This window comes from Emiliania huxleyi, assembly GCF_000372725.1.
Source record: "Emiliania huxleyi CCMP1516 unplaced genomic scaffold EMIHUscaffold_475, whole genome shotgun sequence".
NCBI classification, from domain to species: Eukaryota; Haptophyta; order Isochrysidales; family Noelaerhabdaceae; genus Emiliania; species Emiliania huxleyi.
Genome location: NW_005198427.1, coordinates 39,123 through 54,924, shown reverse-complemented (window position 1 = coordinate 54,924; position 15,802 = coordinate 39,123). Strand labels below are relative to the sequence as shown.

At 65.0% G+C, this 15,802-nt stretch overlaps 5 protein-coding genes across 5 annotated transcripts in view; 3 read left to right on the top strand and 2 right to left on the bottom strand.

Moving 5' to 3' along the window:
- Positions 1-5,353: 5,353 nt before the first annotated feature.
- On the top strand, positions 5,354-5,995 carry EMIHUDRAFT_370627 (hypothetical protein). The gene is made up of 2 exons (XM_005767910.1): positions 5,354-5,539; positions 5,615-5,995. Exon 2 carries the CDS (start codon positions 5,626-5,628, stop codon positions 5,977-5,979), a length of 354 nt encoding a protein of 117 aa, XP_005767967.1. The 5' UTR covers positions 5,354-5,539; positions 5,615-5,625; the 3' UTR covers positions 5,980-5,995.
- Positions 5,996-6,186: 191 nt separating this feature from the next.
- EMIHUDRAFT_459303 (hypothetical protein) lies at positions 6,187-6,955 on the top strand (the record flags this gene model as incomplete). Its single annotated transcript, XM_005767909.1, has 3 exons — positions 6,187-6,255; positions 6,325-6,371; positions 6,439-6,955. The coding sequence occupies 3 exons, from the start codon at positions 6,187-6,189 to the stop codon at positions 6,665-6,667; spliced, it is 345 nt and encodes a 114-aa protein (XP_005767966.1). The 3' UTR covers positions 6,668-6,955.
- A 2,268-nt stretch (positions 6,956-9,223) lies between these two features.
- On the top strand, positions 9,224-9,612 carry EMIHUDRAFT_370625 (hypothetical protein; the record flags this gene model as incomplete). Its single annotated transcript, XM_005767908.1, has 1 exon — positions 9,224-9,612. A coding segment is annotated over one exon (192 nt), but the record flags the coding sequence as incomplete, so codon positions are not given.
- A 2,749-nt stretch (positions 9,613-12,361) lies between these two features.
- On the bottom strand, positions 12,362-12,973 carry EMIHUDRAFT_245760 (hypothetical protein; the record flags this gene model as incomplete). Its single annotated transcript, XM_005767907.1, has 2 exons — positions 12,362-12,597; positions 12,787-12,973. The coding sequence occupies 2 exons, from the start codon at positions 12,971-12,973 to the stop codon at positions 12,362-12,364; spliced, it is 423 nt and encodes a 140-aa protein (XP_005767964.1).
- A 973-nt stretch (positions 12,974-13,946) lies between these two features.
- The window catches only part of EMIHUDRAFT_316589 (hypothetical protein), a gene marked incomplete at both ends in the record, with an annotated part of 4,359 nt that continues 2,503 nt past the window's right edge, over positions 13,947-15,802 (bottom strand). The window contains 3 exons of the mRNA XM_005767906.1: positions 13,947-15,085; positions 15,121-15,367; positions 15,534-15,788. Coding sequence (XP_005767963.1) covers positions 13,947-15,085; positions 15,121-15,367; positions 15,534-15,788 — 1,641 coding nt within the window. The remainder of the gene's footprint in view (positions 15,086-15,120; positions 15,368-15,533; positions 15,789-15,802) is intronic.

Below are 15,802 nucleotides of genomic sequence, written 5' to 3'. Positions count from 1 at the left end.
GACCGACCGCCGCGCGCGAGAGACGCCCGAAAGCCCTGACCCAATCACCAGCACCCACAGACCCACCCTCGCCCGACAGCCGGCACACCGGCTGATGAGGCCCCGCCCCTCGCGCAGGCGCGCGCCGCGGCGGCCGCGACTCGTCGGGCAGAGGCCGACGGGCCCGCGAATCGGCCAGCGCCACCACCGTGGGCACAGGCGGCCGCCACGAGCCCGACGAGTCGCGCGACCGCTGGCGACGGCGGGGCTGCGGCTGAGGTGCGGCGCGCGGCGGCTCGCCGGGTTGGCACGAGCCGGCAGCCGGCCTCGCCCGCGGAGGCGGCACCTCCGCCTCCTCCGCCACAGCGGGCGGCAGCCGGCGGCGGAGGAGGCAGCGAGCGATCCGAGGCGCTGCGCGCGGAGGCCAAGTCCCGGATAACGAGGCCGAGCGGCGAGTATGCCCGGCGGCGCATCGCAGAGGAGGTGGAAAGGGCGTCGTCTGCCGCCAGCAGGGAGGAGGGGAAGCCTACTTGGGAGGGCACGGAGTGGGAAGATTGAGAATTGAAGGCGGTTAAATCTTTTGTAAACCCCCGCGGGCCGCCGTCCCACGTTTTGTCTTTTGATCCTCTCGGACTCGGTCTGTGCACCGTGGGCGCCCGCCCGCCGCCTCTGAGGGGGTCGGCCCCGCCCCCCCCCTAGTCTGAAAACAAAAACAAGCTTGAAAACAGCCAAAACCAGCCTGCGAGAGAGGCACTGCGCGCCGCTGACCTCATGTGGGGAGATGTGTGCCGACACCAATAAACTGATCTAAAACCTGGCGTGAAACCCTTTTAAACGCCTTTTGTTCAAAGCCGACCCTAAGCGCCATCCTTCCTGCTCTCACTTGATGCTGCTTCCCCGCGCCGCCTCCAGCGTCCAGGCCTCCTTCCTTGGCCCCCTTGCACGTATTTTCTACTCCCAGTGGGGGGGGGGCGGCCCCCCCGGCCCCCTCTTGTTTTCTGTTTGAGCACTTGAGCACTTAGGGCCGATTCCGCATGGTACGGGACCCCTTTCCTGTTTTCTGTTTTTCAAAACGCCCGCCCGCCCGCCACCCCGAGGCGGCTCGGCCCCCCACAGACCGAGAGATCAAAACGGGACGGCCCCGCGCACACGCCCACGCCGGTCACGGGCAAGCACTACATGCTTTACGACCACAGCATCGACCCGGACGAGAATAAGAACCGCGCAGACCTGCCCGCGTATAGCGAGGTGGTGCGGGAGATGCGCGCGGCGCTGCACGCTCACAAGGAGTCGCGCGCCCCGCCGCTGTAAGAATACTCGAGTAGGTGTCGGTCCCATAGCCCATACGGCTTTCATTTTTTCATAGATTCAGTTGTAGGAGTGAAGTCAGGAAGAAAGTTTTGCCGCACCTTTCAAGTTGGGCCACACCTTGCTCCTTGGAGCACTTGGTGCAGTCATCAACGAACCGCACCATCGTGTCCGAGGAGGCCACCGGCCAAAAGCGCATGTCTTGAAGGTCCGATACTGGAAGCCCATAGGCACCTTACACATCGGAAGGGCCGGGAGTCAATCTCCACGGGAAGAAATTATCGTACAATGGGGGGCCCCTAGGGGCCTAGAGAGCACAACCCCCTCTCTCTTTTCTCCCAGTAAGCTAAAAGTACGTACAATGGAAGAAACTTGTTTCTGTAAGGTACCCACTCCTAACATTAAATTTCGGACGTACGTAGACTTGCCCAGACGAGGCACAGGGCAACCCCGTCCAATCGGCTTCGCAAGTCGACCCGCCAACCAATCCATGCATATGACCTCCGTCACCGCCGCCGCCGCGCCAGCTGCCACCGGCGCCGAGCTGGTCGTGCCACCGCTGCCGCCCAGGCTGCCCAACGACGCGAGCCAGGAGGAGAAGGCGGCGCGCGAAGCCATCATGAAGGAGCGCCGACGCATCCAGAAGGCGATCATGACGTCGATCCGTTTGCGCTGCCACGCCGACTCCGGACGCTGGCCCTCGGCCCGTTCCACGACTTTGATGATGCTGCGGCGCACCCGCGAGCGCGAGTGCAGATGGTGGGGCCGGGGAGCGGCGTGACAAAGCAATTCCTGAGCAACAGGGAGGAAATCCTAAGCAGCATGGGGGCGGCCTTGTTCCAGGGAGAGGGGCGGCGGGAGAGACGTGCGCGGGTGAAGACGCTCTTCGCCTCGATCGACATGGACGGGAATGTGGCGACGTGGGCGGAGAGGTGGGGGTTGGACAAGGGCAAACTGAAGCAGACAAGGGTAGCACTAGAGGGCGGAGGCTCCTTTGACTTTGGGGCGTACCTTCAGGCGCAAGCCGAGGGCACGCTCTGGCTGAGCAACAGCCTGGAGGAGAGGACGGGAATGACCCGCTTTGTCACGGATTGGCTTGCGCACCACAAGCCAGGGAAGGGGCACCCGGAACGCACAGTCAAATCGTTCGCCTTTCAGGAGGCGGAGAGTATCAGCCGAAGGGCGAAGGTGCGTTGGGCCGCGCGCAACGGCCACGCAGTGCTGTCGTTGCAGCACGACGGTATAGTCGTAGCGGTCAAGAGAGGGAGTGACGCCGGCGACGTGGCGGAACAGATGGCGAGTGCGAGTGAGGAGGCGCTCGGATACCGGCAGCCGTGCGAGCTAAAAGAGCAAGAGCCGCCGAGCGGAGTAGCGAGACCGCAGCTGGCGACACGCGATGAGGTGGGAGGGGTAGTGCCGGGGCTAGGAGAGATGGAGGGCCCGCCCCCGAGGCACGGCGCGTGGGTAAGAGACGCCGAACTCCAGGAGGATCCGCTTACGCGCTTCCTACTGCGGTGGGACGAATTTGAGGTCGGGACACGGGCGCTGTCCGACAGAAACGGGACGCAGGTCATGATGGGCAAGGATAAAGAGCCGCTCGGCTCGGGGAAGGGCCGTGAGCTCAATGCGGAGGTGGCCAGGATATGCCTCGCGCTGCACAGAGCGCGGCCATTCACGCACCTCGCTGCGACGGATGGAGGGAGAGACACGCCGAATAAGTGGGTGGGGGATAGGTTCGTGCCGCAACCAGTTGTGTCGTATGGGGTGTACGAAGGGCCGGCCCGATTCGGGAGACCCGTCGAGGGATCTGGACAGCTCGAAGGGGGGGACGATGAGCTGCGGCTCGCGTTTGGGCAGGGGCTGTGGGGCGGCAGACTGCCGGACGACTGGCAGGTGATAGACGCGGAAATGTACGCGGTGCTGGCTTACCTGCGTAAGATGGCAACGGCGGAGGATGCGGCGGACAGGAGGTGCCTCGTCTTGAGCGACTGCAAGCCCGCGCTACAGCAGATCGAGGCGGCGTACCGAAAAGGCTCTCTCGAGGGGCTCCGGGAGTGGGATCGAGGGGCTCAGTTAGAGGGGATATGCAGATATCGCGCCCAGCTCGAATCCGTCACGTTCCTGTGGGTACCGAGCCACGCGGGGTGCGCTGGCAACGCCTATGCCGACGCCGCGGCGACGGCATACATGGGGGCCAGCGAGATTGAGGATGCCACCGCCGTCATCCGTGAAGCAGTGAGAACGCGCCCGTGTCTGTACACGGACCGCCGGAGGACGGCAGACAGAGAGGGGGGGCGGGAGGTACTGGACCGGAGGACCTATTACGCCACACGCGGCCACACGAACGAGTGGGTGCGAGGACGGCTCGGCGAGGGGCTCACGGCTGGGTCGCACACGGCAGGGGTGACGGGGCCGCTGTGGAGCGATGTGGTCAGGGGAACGACGAGACACAAATGGGACAAGCGCCAGCGGATCAAGGATCAGCACGGCGAGCGCGAGATTGATTTCGCCGACGTGGATGACCACAACGTGGTGACAAAGACCGTCATGGGAGCGCGGGTGCGGCAGCAGGCGGGGGTGCCACACGGAACGCACCACGAGAGGATCATGCGGGGAGAGGCGGGGAGGGAGACCCCGGGCGCCGCCACAAGGAGCGAACTCAGGGGCTGCCTCGTCTGTAAGGCCGCGAGGGACGCGGCGAGGAGGGCAGCACTAAAGCGGGACCCGCTGTGTCCGATCGTGCGGAAAGCCGCGCAGCAATGGACCGAGGAAGATGAGAACCCGCCTAGAGCGACAATGGCGCACGTGCTTAGCGGCGCCTGCCTGGGGAATAGGGAGCAGGCCAGATGGTTCCTCAGAGTAGCGCGAGCGCAGACAGGGACGGCGATCAGCAAAGTGGCACAGGCGGCACCCGACTCCAAGGATACGCTGAAGACGCTGAGGATGGCGCATGTCGCTGCGCTGAAGGGCTCACGCTACAGGGTGCTGGACGAGGACGGGTACGATACACTAGCCCCCGCAGTCGGGGGGGTGTTGCCAGCACTGGTAGATGACCTCTCGGAGAAGAGCCGAAGGGACCTTGGCACCGGGGTCACGAGGAACCTGCAAGTCGTGGCCGAGGCGGCGACGGGAGCGGTGCAGAGGTGGATACAGCTCAATGATGAGGCTACGGCGCGCATAATGAAGAGAGAGGAACACATCGAGTGGCTGAGGAAGCTCTTCGCTGGGTGGAAGGAGGCCCGCCCGGCCTTGAGGGAGTCGCGGAGGAGGAGGGATAACGGAGGCAACGTGCAGACAGGCCAGCAGCCAGCGGGACGAACGAGGACCGCGACGGCAGCTCAAGCGGGAGGGAGCGGAGACAGTGGGCAGCGAGCGAAGTGGGTGAGACTGATGATGCTCCTTCGACTTAGGGAGCGGTTCCGCTGCTGGGCGAGCTTCAGGGTGGTGCTCACGCGAAAAGGAATCGACGCAATGTACAAAGCATACAAGAAGAGGAGAAAGAAGAGGAGAGGCGCCAGTGATGACGAAACAGAAGCTAGTGCAGACGAGGGCAGGTCAGACCCGGGGATGGCGGAGGCGGACCAGACGGCATCGACCGCCGAGGGAACGTTGGGAAGAGGCACGAGGAGGGCGGCGACCTCAACCGACTATGGAGGACCCGTCACCAGACGACGCAGGGCAGACGACGGTGAGGCGGAGCAGGCGCGCAGGGCGAGACGAGGGAGGGAGCAGGACGTTGCGGAGATCAGCAGGAGGATGTACGAAGAGATTAGGAGCAGCAGGGACCCGAGGGACCATGTGGAAGACGGCTAGTGCTAGTCCCCCATCGGGAGGACGACCCCGGCTAGTCGCCGACCACACCCACAAAGAACCCTGCACAAAGATCGCAAGGGCGGGGACCTGTTCCTTTTTACCCATCTCCTAGTAGAGGTGTCCGTTTTATTTATTTAAGTGGCCTGACCCGGCGAAAAGTCAGACACACGAGCAAGGGGGGGGACAAGCGTAAAAAGGGACGGAAGTCGAGAGCGCTCGCAAAGAGGACGCGGCGGCGGCCAATGGCCACATCATCAGCATCACCGCCCGCACCACCGCCCTCTCCCGCCGTCCCGCCGCCTTTGGTTACCCGCGACGGCGCCGCTATGCCGCTCGGCGGCGATCGACTGCAGAATGACACGCCGCCCATGCTGATCGGTCCGCCGCCTCTGGCTACCCGCGATGGCTCCGCGTTGTAATCAAGTCGATGCAAGTCAAGGCTCGCGAGCAAGCCCCCCACTTGTGCTCAGGTTCTGCCTTCTGAATGCACTCTCCCTTCCCCGCGCTTTCGCAGGTCCATCCCACATGGGCCCCGCGGGGGAGGCGCCGGCGGTGGTGACAGAGGCGCAGGGCTGGCGGCTGCACCTCTCGAGTCGCAGCAGCACCGGCTACGCAGGCGTGCGCAAGCAGGAGCAGGCGTCGGGCTCGCGCGGCTGCCGACTTCCCTGGGCGTCGGGCCGCTTCGCGGCGTACCACACGGTGGACGGACGACGGGTCTACATCGGCTCTTCGACTCGGCGGTGGAGGCGGCGTTGGCACGCGCGGGCGGAGGGGTCGGTGGACGGACAGGTCGCCGCCCGCCGGGCGCGAGGTGCGCTAGACTGGGAGACCACCTCACTATGGGGCCTGGACCCAGTTCTCATGATTGTACATGACTAGCGATGTGTTATAGTTCCTCTTGTGTAAGTAAGACGCGATCCCGCCCAAGGGGCGTCTACTTGGGTTTGTCCGCGACACATCGCGGGAGATACCGCCCAAGTCTCGCGGCACGGGGAAACCCGCAAATCCATCCCCGCCGGGGCGTAAATCGGTCCGGGGCAGCCCTCGTTTATTTTCGCGGGACCGCTTCAACATCGACAGCTTCGGATGTCGAGCAGCCTGCTCGCGCGATCGGAGGAGGTGACGCTGAGACGACTGAGCGCCAAGGAGCTCAAGGTGCAGTGCTGCGCCGTGGCCATCTCGCCTCTTGCCCAAGGCGCCTTACATTAGCCACGGCGTCCACAGGCACGCTGCGCGGCAACCGGCGTCGCAAAGGGCGGAACCAAAGAAGAGTGCGCGCAGCCTCATATCGCGTCGTCGTCACCTCGATGTGTGTAAGGCCATGCACGTTCACTGCAGGATGGTTTCGCGGCTGCTCAATCCTGCGGCCCACCAGGTCAAGGCGAGGGCCGTCAAGAAGCGGAGTCGGCGCGTGATCGTCTGCAGCGACGACGATGACGAGGAGCAGGAGACGGAGGAGGAGCAGGACACTTGCCCCTCTTGCCTTCGCCCTATTGACGCGGAGGAGTTCATCCACCCTTTCAACGGCAACTGCCACGCGTGCCAGGAAAAGGAAGGTCTGGCCTGAGCACGGCAATTCACCTTCCTTCCGCCGTGCCGTGCCAGTCATACTAGCGAAGCGCTGGCACAAAACGTGAAACGATCCATGAGGCATGATCACGCAGATCCGGCAACGCGCTCGAAAGAGCGTGCCACGACGTGTCCAAGCGCGCAGGGGTCAGGCACAGCGCCTGTGAGAGCGCCACCCAAAGGCACCGCGCAGATCCGTGCGCACACGAAGGCGAGGCCTCACAGATGGAGGGGTGCTCGAACGGTCTTACCTGCTGCCTGGATCTGTGCATCGCGCCTACGGCTTTAGGACCGTAGTAGGAGCTCCCGACCACCCGACGTTTTGCGAGACGGCGGTGCGGCAAACGTTCTGGTTTTTGGTTATTGCGTGGGTGATAGATCTATCTATCGTTTGTATGGCTGGCCGTCATATCGGACGACTACTCGCCCCCTCGTCCACCGAGGAGAGGGCTCGCACGGCTCCGTCCTGCCACCTCCCGAGCTGCTGAGCGGCGGGCCCACCGGGTCGAAAGAAGCCGTGGCGGTAGGCGGCGGCTGCCCCACCCGCGAGCAGTAGGAGCACGACGAGTCGCCCGGCCCACGAGCTTGACGTCGACGGGCACGCGCGATGTGTGACGACGGTCGCGACGGTCTCGCACATTGACGGCTCAGCGACGCCACGCAGCTTGGCCTCGCTCACGCTCGGGTCGCACACGAGAGAGAGGGTGAGGCTCCGAGAGCCCATGTCGACCGTCTCGTCCGTCCCGCGCAGGCAGACGTCACCCTTGCGGTAGGTGATGTTTACGCCCTTGCGCGGGTCTCGGGCGTCAAGGAGCGACAGGCTGCGCGTGGCCTCGTCGCCCAGGTTGTTGCACTTTGTGCCGCGCCACTTGGAGCCGACCGAAGGCGCGCCGTTGCACACAGTCTGTGTCGGCCCGCACGCCGAGATAAAATACCTGAAGCCGCTCTCCGACGTGGCGCTCAACTCGGACGGCACAGCGCCTCGCAAGTCGAAGTGATGGCCGGCGTGCTCGTACGCGCAGGGCGCGGCGACCCTGGCGAGGACAAGCGGGACGAAGGCCACGGCCAGCATTTCCTCTTTCGATGGGCGTCGAGGAGAGCTGCAGCGTCTTCTGATAACCACACTGCAGCTGGCGGCCCGCGCACTGCGTGCGCAATAATTTCTTTTTTGTAGTGTGGTTGGAAGGTCGCCAGCGTCCCGGAGTGGACGCCCTATCCATACCGCGCAGAAACCCTGCGTTGTCCGATGTCGGCCAGCCGCCTTCGGCCCTCCTCGCTCTGGTGCGCCGACTGGCAGGCATGGGTCCAGCACAACGTCAACGCCGCGCCATCGCGCTTCAACGCGGTCGGAGCCCAGGCCGAGGCGTGCGAGGAGCGGCTGACGCTGCACGCTTCGATCGCCGACAGCATCAACGAGTGGACGGCGACGTCTAGAGTCTCGCTCCTCTTCAAGCGTGTCTCTGGCTCCTCGGACGCCGGCGTCATCACGGCAGCCGGCGAGCACGCAAGCCTGGTCGCCGGGCTCGCGGCGACGCAGATCGACCGCCAGGCCCTCTCGCTGCGCTCCAACACCCGCAAGAGCCACGACGCGCTCGGCGCGGCTCGCATCGTCCAGGACCATCGCGCCGCGCTCGAGCTCCTCTTTCGCGAGCTCGACTCCGGCGCGCCGCTCTCTGTCGAGCTGCTCGTGCGCGTGCACCGGACGCTTCTGGGCGACGCGCCGCACGCCGGAGTGCTCCGCACGAGCACACCCGCGAGGGTCGGCTCGATCGAGTTTGCGCCGGCCGAGCAGGTCCACGCCCTGATGCACGGCCACGTCGCGGCGGTGATCGCGCTGTGCTCGCGACCCGACATCACGCACCTCGGCCTGGCGGCGGCCGCGGCGCACGGCCTCCTCTCCATCCACCCGTTCCACGACGGCAACGGCAGGATGTCGCGCCTTGTGGCCAACGCGATGCTGCGGATGCGCGGCGTCCCCTTCGTCATCAACGTCTGCGCCACCGAGGAGCACCGCGCAGGCTACGTGGGCGCCATCATCGCGAGTCGGGAGGGGAGCGGCTCGGTGGCGCCTTTCGCGACGCTGCTCGCCGACCACCTGAGCCGTGTGTGGGAGGAGCTCGACCGGCTGGGCGAGCGCGCTCGCGCGCAGAGGGACGAGGCGGCGAGCGCGGAGACGCTGCGCAAGCACCGCGAGAGAGCGAGGAAGGACCCGTGCATGATCTGCCTCGAGGAGCACTGCAACATGCTCACCCTCTGCTGTGGCGCGGCGTGCCACATCAACTGCATGGCGCAGTGGCTGAGCGAGGCGGCGAGCCCGACGTGCTGCAACTGCAGGGAAGAGCTGCCGCGGCCGCAGCCGCGGCCCGCGCCGCCTCCTCCCGCCGCGCCGGCAGCGGCGCCTGCGGCGGCGGAGGAGGACGACACCACCACCATTGCGGACGACGACGACACCACCCTCTTCTCCACCGACGACACGCAAGTTGTCGACGACGCCACCACAATCTCCGCCAGAATCGACCGATTCGTCCAGGCGGCCGCGCAGGCGGCCGCCGCCACGGCGCAGGCGTCGGCCGCCTCAGCCAACGACACGACGATTTCGACCGACGACACCACGACCCAGGCGATGCAGCTCAGCAACGACACGACGACCGACGACACGACGGCCCTACCTCAGCCTCGCTACGACGCGCGTGGGCGGCCTGTGTGCGTGTACTGCTCCAACCAGCCGGCCCCCTCCTGCGCCAACTCGAGCTGCGGCCGTTGCTGCGTGCTGCACGCACCCTTTGCGTGTGCGAGGCACAACACGACGTGAAGCATGACGTGAAGGCGGGGCGCTCTGTTATTGTGTTCGCTCCTCGTGCCGTCACTTACGTAGCTGTCACGACGTGCGTTACACGGCTGCGGCTGTAGGTCGCAAACAGAGGTAGTGTGCCTGTGGTATACGTGCGCATGTCGCGGGCGACGCCCGTCCGCAGCTGACACGTCGTGGTGACGATGACGGCGAGGAGCATCACGGTGGAGAGGATCACGGCACTGCCTGGGCTCGCTCGAGTTAGCGGTCTAGGCATGAGCACGCGTTTTTCACGTATCAGGGCTTGAAGGTTAACCTCCAAGAAAGAGGCTTCACCGCCGCGCAGAAAAAAGACCGTGGGGCAACCATGAACCAACGTACCCGCTACACGACACCAGAGGCGAAGGAGGGATTTTCGCATCAGGTCCAGCCTAACCCACCCCTAGATCACCCCAATCGCGTTGGATCTATCCAAAAATCTTTTGCTGGTCACCAGCACCGTACGCGCAGGGCGAGACGAGGGAGGGAGCAGGATGTTGCGGAGATCAGCAGGAGGATGTACGACGAGATTAGGAGCAGCAGGGACCCGAGGGACCATGTGGAAGACGGCTAGTGCTAGTCCCCCATCGGGAGGACGACCCCGGCTAGTCGCCGACCACACCCACAAAGAACCCTGCACAAAGACCGCAGGGCGGGGACCTGTTCCTTTTTACCCATCTCCTAGTAGAGGTGTCCGTTTTGTTTATTTATTTACCGTACACGAGAACGAAGAGCGCCAGTCTTTTCTGCGGTCGCGAACACGTGAGTAAACCATGACGCTCGTCGCCTCGTCACGCGAGCTGCTGCACCAAAGCAGCACTCTCATCAATAATAATTGAAACGTGACACACCAAAAAGGAAGGAGCGACGGTTGGCCGGCCGGGCGAAGAGACTTGCGCAAAGTTGGAGCACTTGGTTGCTCAACCTTGCCACCACCGGGAGGCGGCCAGGGCTCATAGACTCGGTCGAGAGACCCCAGATTGGCACCTGTGTCCTGTGCCTTTCTGGACAGGGTGGCCCGCCACAACGACCCCTATCTCAGTGCTCGGTGCTCGGGCGGGCGCTTCTGACTGACCGGTCTCTATAAACAAACACAATGAACGATGGGCTTGCCCATTCCGGAGAGTGGTCGATCCCACACAAACCCGAGACGGTGACGGGATGCTGGCTGATGGTCTCAGGCCCAGTGAGGTAGTGCATCAGACTATCCCGGATCCTGCTGAACAAGTTCCTCTTGTAGCTCGATCGGTCACACCGCCATCGCCGTCGAGGAGAGGGGGGACGACACTGCCTCGGCAGCGTGCACCTCGATCCTGCACCGTGTTTGTTATGACCCACCCCAGTGAACACCCCGGTGAGGGAGGGCGAGACGATCGATGGGTCCCGTACCAGGAATCGACCCTATCCAGTGCTCAAGTGCTCAACGCTGACTGGGTACATCATGCGATGATGTGATGTGAGGAAAACTCCGAGGTCGCGAGCTCGAAGTCAAAAAATCTTCCTGGAGCGCACGTGTTGCAATGCAATGGGCTCCAATGCCGTCGCTCCATCCTGCGGCATCTGGCGCGCCCAGCGGTCAAACGGCCTCAACTGCAGCCTATTCATTCCTGCCACAAGCCGCAGCAGCCCGCCCTTCCGCTGTTCCTCTGGCTCCACGGCCTGGGAGGAGACGGCCTGGTCGGCGGTGACGCCTGGAGAAGGTGCCATGTCCCCATGCCTACTTAGCATGCCTAGCATGCCTTCTCCACCGCAGGGGTCCGCTAGGCGTCTTGTCCCGACTTGTGCCACGATTTACCTCACAAGGCACATCGCCGGCGTGCCCTTCTACTCCTCGCAAGTGGCCCCTGATCATGCCGGTGGTACCGCACTACCTGATCACATGCCGCTCGCAGCGCGTGGCTGGGTCGATCACGGCCCACGAACCGGCGTCTTGTTGCTAGCCCCTCCCACCGCCTTCAACCATGCCACATCACCCCCTCCCTCCAAAACGATCACCTCCCTCGTCCATAAGAATCAGAGCCACAAGGCGCTGCTGCTCAGAGCCAATGTGCAACACTGATAGGGTCTCACCCGCTGAAAGGACGTCCCCCGCTCGCTCCAAGTTGCCGCAAGATTGGTGCACCTAGTCGCCGCCAGGTCGCTGGTCACGACACCGTGGCGTGGCGCCCCGTGGATCGGGAGCGGCTTGTGGTCGGAGGGGCAAGCATGGGCGGCAACGCTACTTGGGCGCGGCGCACCCTCCCCACACGAGTCCAAGCCTTGGGAGTGACGGCAATGATGGTGATAGGAGCTCATTGCGAGGCGGCCGGGCCTGTTCTCCGCTGCTGTGCCAATCAGTGCGCCGCACCGCGCAGAGTCGCGCGAGGGTGGCATAGCAGCATGTGTGTGATTGCGAGAGCGGCCCATGTCGCATGTGCAGCATGTGTGTGTGTGTCAGAGGAGAGATGCCGCATGTGTTTTAACCCGCAGCTGCATTCTTTTTGTTTGTACGGACCTAGATCCTAGAGTTGTGAGAGAGCGTTTTGAGATCTCTCTCTCCGACGGCGGCGACGTAGGCGAGACGGCGGCGAGGGTGGCGACGGTCACGATGAAGGTGGCTTGACGAAATGGATCGTGACGCCATCGCGCTTCGCGCAACGCGGCGACATGACATCCTCGCTGACGTCGTCCCCTAGGCGGCGCGCAGCGCCGCTCTCGCAGGCTGTCTTTGACAGTTTCTACATTTTGTTTTTGTTTTTAGTCTAGGGGGCCCGACCCCCTCAGAGGCGGCGGGCGGGCGCCCACTCACCGAGAGATCAAAAACGCGCTCGGCCCAACTCTCGATCCGCGTCACGGCGATGACGATCGTGACGAGTAATTTCGCTATAGATAGTGATACGCGCTGTTTTCATCGCCATCCTCGTTCATTCGCGCTTCTCGGTCGCTCTTACGCCTCTGCTCTCTGAGCTTCCTTATCCGCTTTGCAATCCGCAGCTTCTCCAGCTCGTCGTAAGTGCCTTCCTCGTCGGCAGCTTTGAGGCGATCGGTGGCTGGGAACCTAGCTTTAGGCTCGGACCACGGGATGTCCAGTCTGATGGCTGGGTTACCGTACCGCTTGCCTCTTCCATCCCGACCAGGTGGACTTGGTGGTTCTGATTGCCGCAATTCTGCAAGACGTCTTGTGGGTGGCGGCTGGTGCAGTGGTTGCGGCGAGGCCACTGCAGGTGGTGGCTGTGGTGCCGGTGGCCAACTGGCATCGAGCCTCTCTGGCCGCACTGCTGACTCCGATCGCCGCAAACTTTCAGCACCAGCCAGGGACTGCCGCTGCTTCTCAGCATCAGCCAGGGACAGAGCGAGCGCGATGAGGAGGAGGCTCAACAGGTAGACAATGGTGAGGACGTTGGTTGCGCGGCAGCGGTAGCGCAAGCGCCTCGAGCGGTCGTCGTCGTCTGAGGGGTCGACTTGTTTCTCGCTGCCGAAAGCTCTTCTGAGCATACCGGCGAGGGGGGTGCCTAGACGTCGGCGGGCAGCTGCGAAGGAGTCTTGTGATTAAAAGAATTGACTCCGCGCCTCGGGAGCCGCCTAAGCGACTCCCGCGAGGGCGGTGAGGCAGCTCCGTGCACTCGACCGGTGTTGTGTGATTCAAAAAAGTTTCTCGCGCTGAAGGCACCAAGGAGGAAAACCGAAACCGTTTGGGTGTCCGACACTGTTTCGCACCACAGTCCATCTGCAGCGAATTCTTTATAGTACCCAAAAAAGAAAATCGCGCGCGCCGGAGCGACGAGGGGAGGAACGAGAGAGGAACGAGCAGCCGTGCGGCGCGGGAGCGGCGTGGGGCTGATGGACGAGGCTGGAGACCTTGGTGGCGACCTCGGCTCGGGCCCAGCGAGCTGCAGCGGCACGTTCATCGACGCGTGCCCGTCGGACTGCTTCTGGTGCGTTGACAGAGACGTGTGCACCGACGATTGGACTGCTTGCGAGATGCGCGTCTCTGCACACTCTTTTCCGTCCCTCCTCTCGCTCGCCGCGATTGCCCTGTTCTTGGTTGCTGTTTGCTGGCTCCGCCACGGCAGCTTGAGTGCCGACGAGGAGGACGACGAGGACTACCGGCCGCAGCAGCAGCAGCAAGCAGGCTGCGCTCCTGCCAGGCACGACTCGTCCTGGAGCGTCGTGGAGCTCGTGGAGCCGAGCAGAGGAGACCCAGGCACTTGGACGGGCGAGGCGGTGAGCGAGCCGTTCTGCAGCGAAAGAAATGGGGTGGTGCCCGAGGGCCAACGGTTGCTCGCTGTCGTCTGAGCGTCTGAGCGGGGGGTGTATTCAGGAGGTGGTACCTGGTACGTCAACGTGTATATCTGAATTTTGGTGTAGTGGCGTAGGGCTCCAACGACGCTGCCAGAATTGGGTGCCAATATAAAAAAGCCGTAAGGGCCCACGCACACATAACCGCCTCGGCAGAGCGCGTTCTCGTTCAGGGCAGCTCGTCCAGGACGGGGCTAGCGCGCATGGCGCGCCAATCTGCTATCGTTGCGCCGAGCTCCGTGAGGCATTCTGGGTTCGATATCTCCGCCACGTCGCCTCCAAAGTTGCCGGCAAAGAGCTGGCCGACGACCTGCCGCATCGGCTTGGAGTTGTGCGTGCGCGGGATCGCGCCGATCGGGATCAGGTCGGTCGGGACGCAATGCTCGCCGTGCGCCTCGTGCACCAGCTTTTTGAGCGCCGCCACCAGCTCCTCGTTGAGCGCGCACCCCTCCTGCAGCACGAGGCACGCCACCGGCGCCATCTCCGCCGGCGCGCCAGCGCCGCGCCGGCCGCCCTCGCTCCTCGTGCGCGGCAGCTCGCCCGCCTCTGGCCCGACCGGCACGACCACCACCAGGCAGTCGAGCACCGCCCGCTGCTTGAGCAGCGTGTTCTCGACCTCGCACACGCACACGCGGCCGGCGCCGGCCGCCGCCTTGCGACCGGGAGAGCGCTCGTGGTCGGTGCCGCTGCTGAGCATCAGCTCGTGGTGGCGGCCGATGACGGAGACGGACCCGTCCCCCCACCGCTGCGCGAGATCGCCGAGCGAGAAGGCGCGCTCGCGCTCGCCGTCGACCAGGTACTCTGGCCAGTAGGCGCGCGCGTAGAGCTCGTGGTCGCCGCGCCAGCCGGCGGTGCCCAGCTCGTCGACCCGGCCCCACACCGTCCGCGCCATCGCGGGCCACGGCCGGCGGCACACGAGCACGCCCGTCTCGGAGCCGTCTTGGCTCGCGGTGTGGAAGCTCGCGCCTGGAGCACTCGCCCCCCACGGCCGTAGCAGCGCCGACGAGCCGACCTCGCGCAGCGGGGCGCCGGCGAGGGAACCGGCGGCGTCGTCGCAAGCGGCCACGCGCTGGCTGGCCCGCCCGCCCCCCTCGCCCCCCTGCGAGGCCGGAGCGTCGGGCACCCACACCGCTGCGTCGACCCAAGGCAGCTCTCGCATCCTCGCGTCGGCGCGCACCGGCTGCTCCGCGTTGCCGTAAGTTGGCGCGAGGACCATCACGCCGTGCTCCGTCGCCCAATACGCGTTGATGTAGTGCGAGGCGAGCGACTCCATCGCCAGCTCGTGCGCCGTGGCGGAGAGCGGCTCGCCTAAGGGACAGCTCGAGTCCGTCAACCAGCGGGACATCGTGAGGTTGGAGCGGCGGCGGAGAGCGGCGCGCCGCACGAGACGCCGACGCGCAAATGTGCCGCGCCCGGCTCCCGCCCGCGCTCGCCGCGGCCGAGTGCGCGCTTGAGCACCGACGCCGAGGCGATGAAGCCGGTCACGCGCGCGTGCGCCATCACGGCGGAGAGGGTCGACGGCGCCAGCTCGTCCCACGGGCCGAGCACGGTCGTGCAGCGGCAGCCGAGCGCGCCGGCGACGGCGTACGCCTGGCCAGTGATTCATGAGGGGAGAGGTGGGGAGAGGTGGGGAGAGGTGGGGAGAGGTGGGGAGAGGTGGGGAGAGGTGGGGAGAGGTGGGGAGAGGTGGGGAGAGGTGGGGAGAGGTGGGGAGAGAGTACGCCTGGCCGGTGATCCACGAGGGCGCCGCGCGCACGAGTACCACATCCGAGCCGCGCCGCACGTCGAGCACCGTCTCCATGGTTAGGACGGCGCCGCAGCTTAGCCCGGCATGGTCATACACCAAGCCGCGAGGCTTGTAGCCGGAGGTGCCCGAGGTGTACATGACGCACATCGGCTCGCGGCCGGTCAGCGCCACCGGCGCCGCGGAGCGCCACAACGCGCTCGCGATCTCTGCGCCGCCCCAGCCGAGCAGCTCGGCGACCGAGGACGCGCCGGCCGCAGAGAGAACCTGGGGGCGGGGGC

Coding starts and splice junctions, on each gene's coding strand:
- EMIHUDRAFT_370627 (XM_005767910.1), top strand. CDS start 5,626: ATGGGCCCCGCGGGGGAGGCGCCGGCGGTGGTGACAGAGGCGCAGGGC.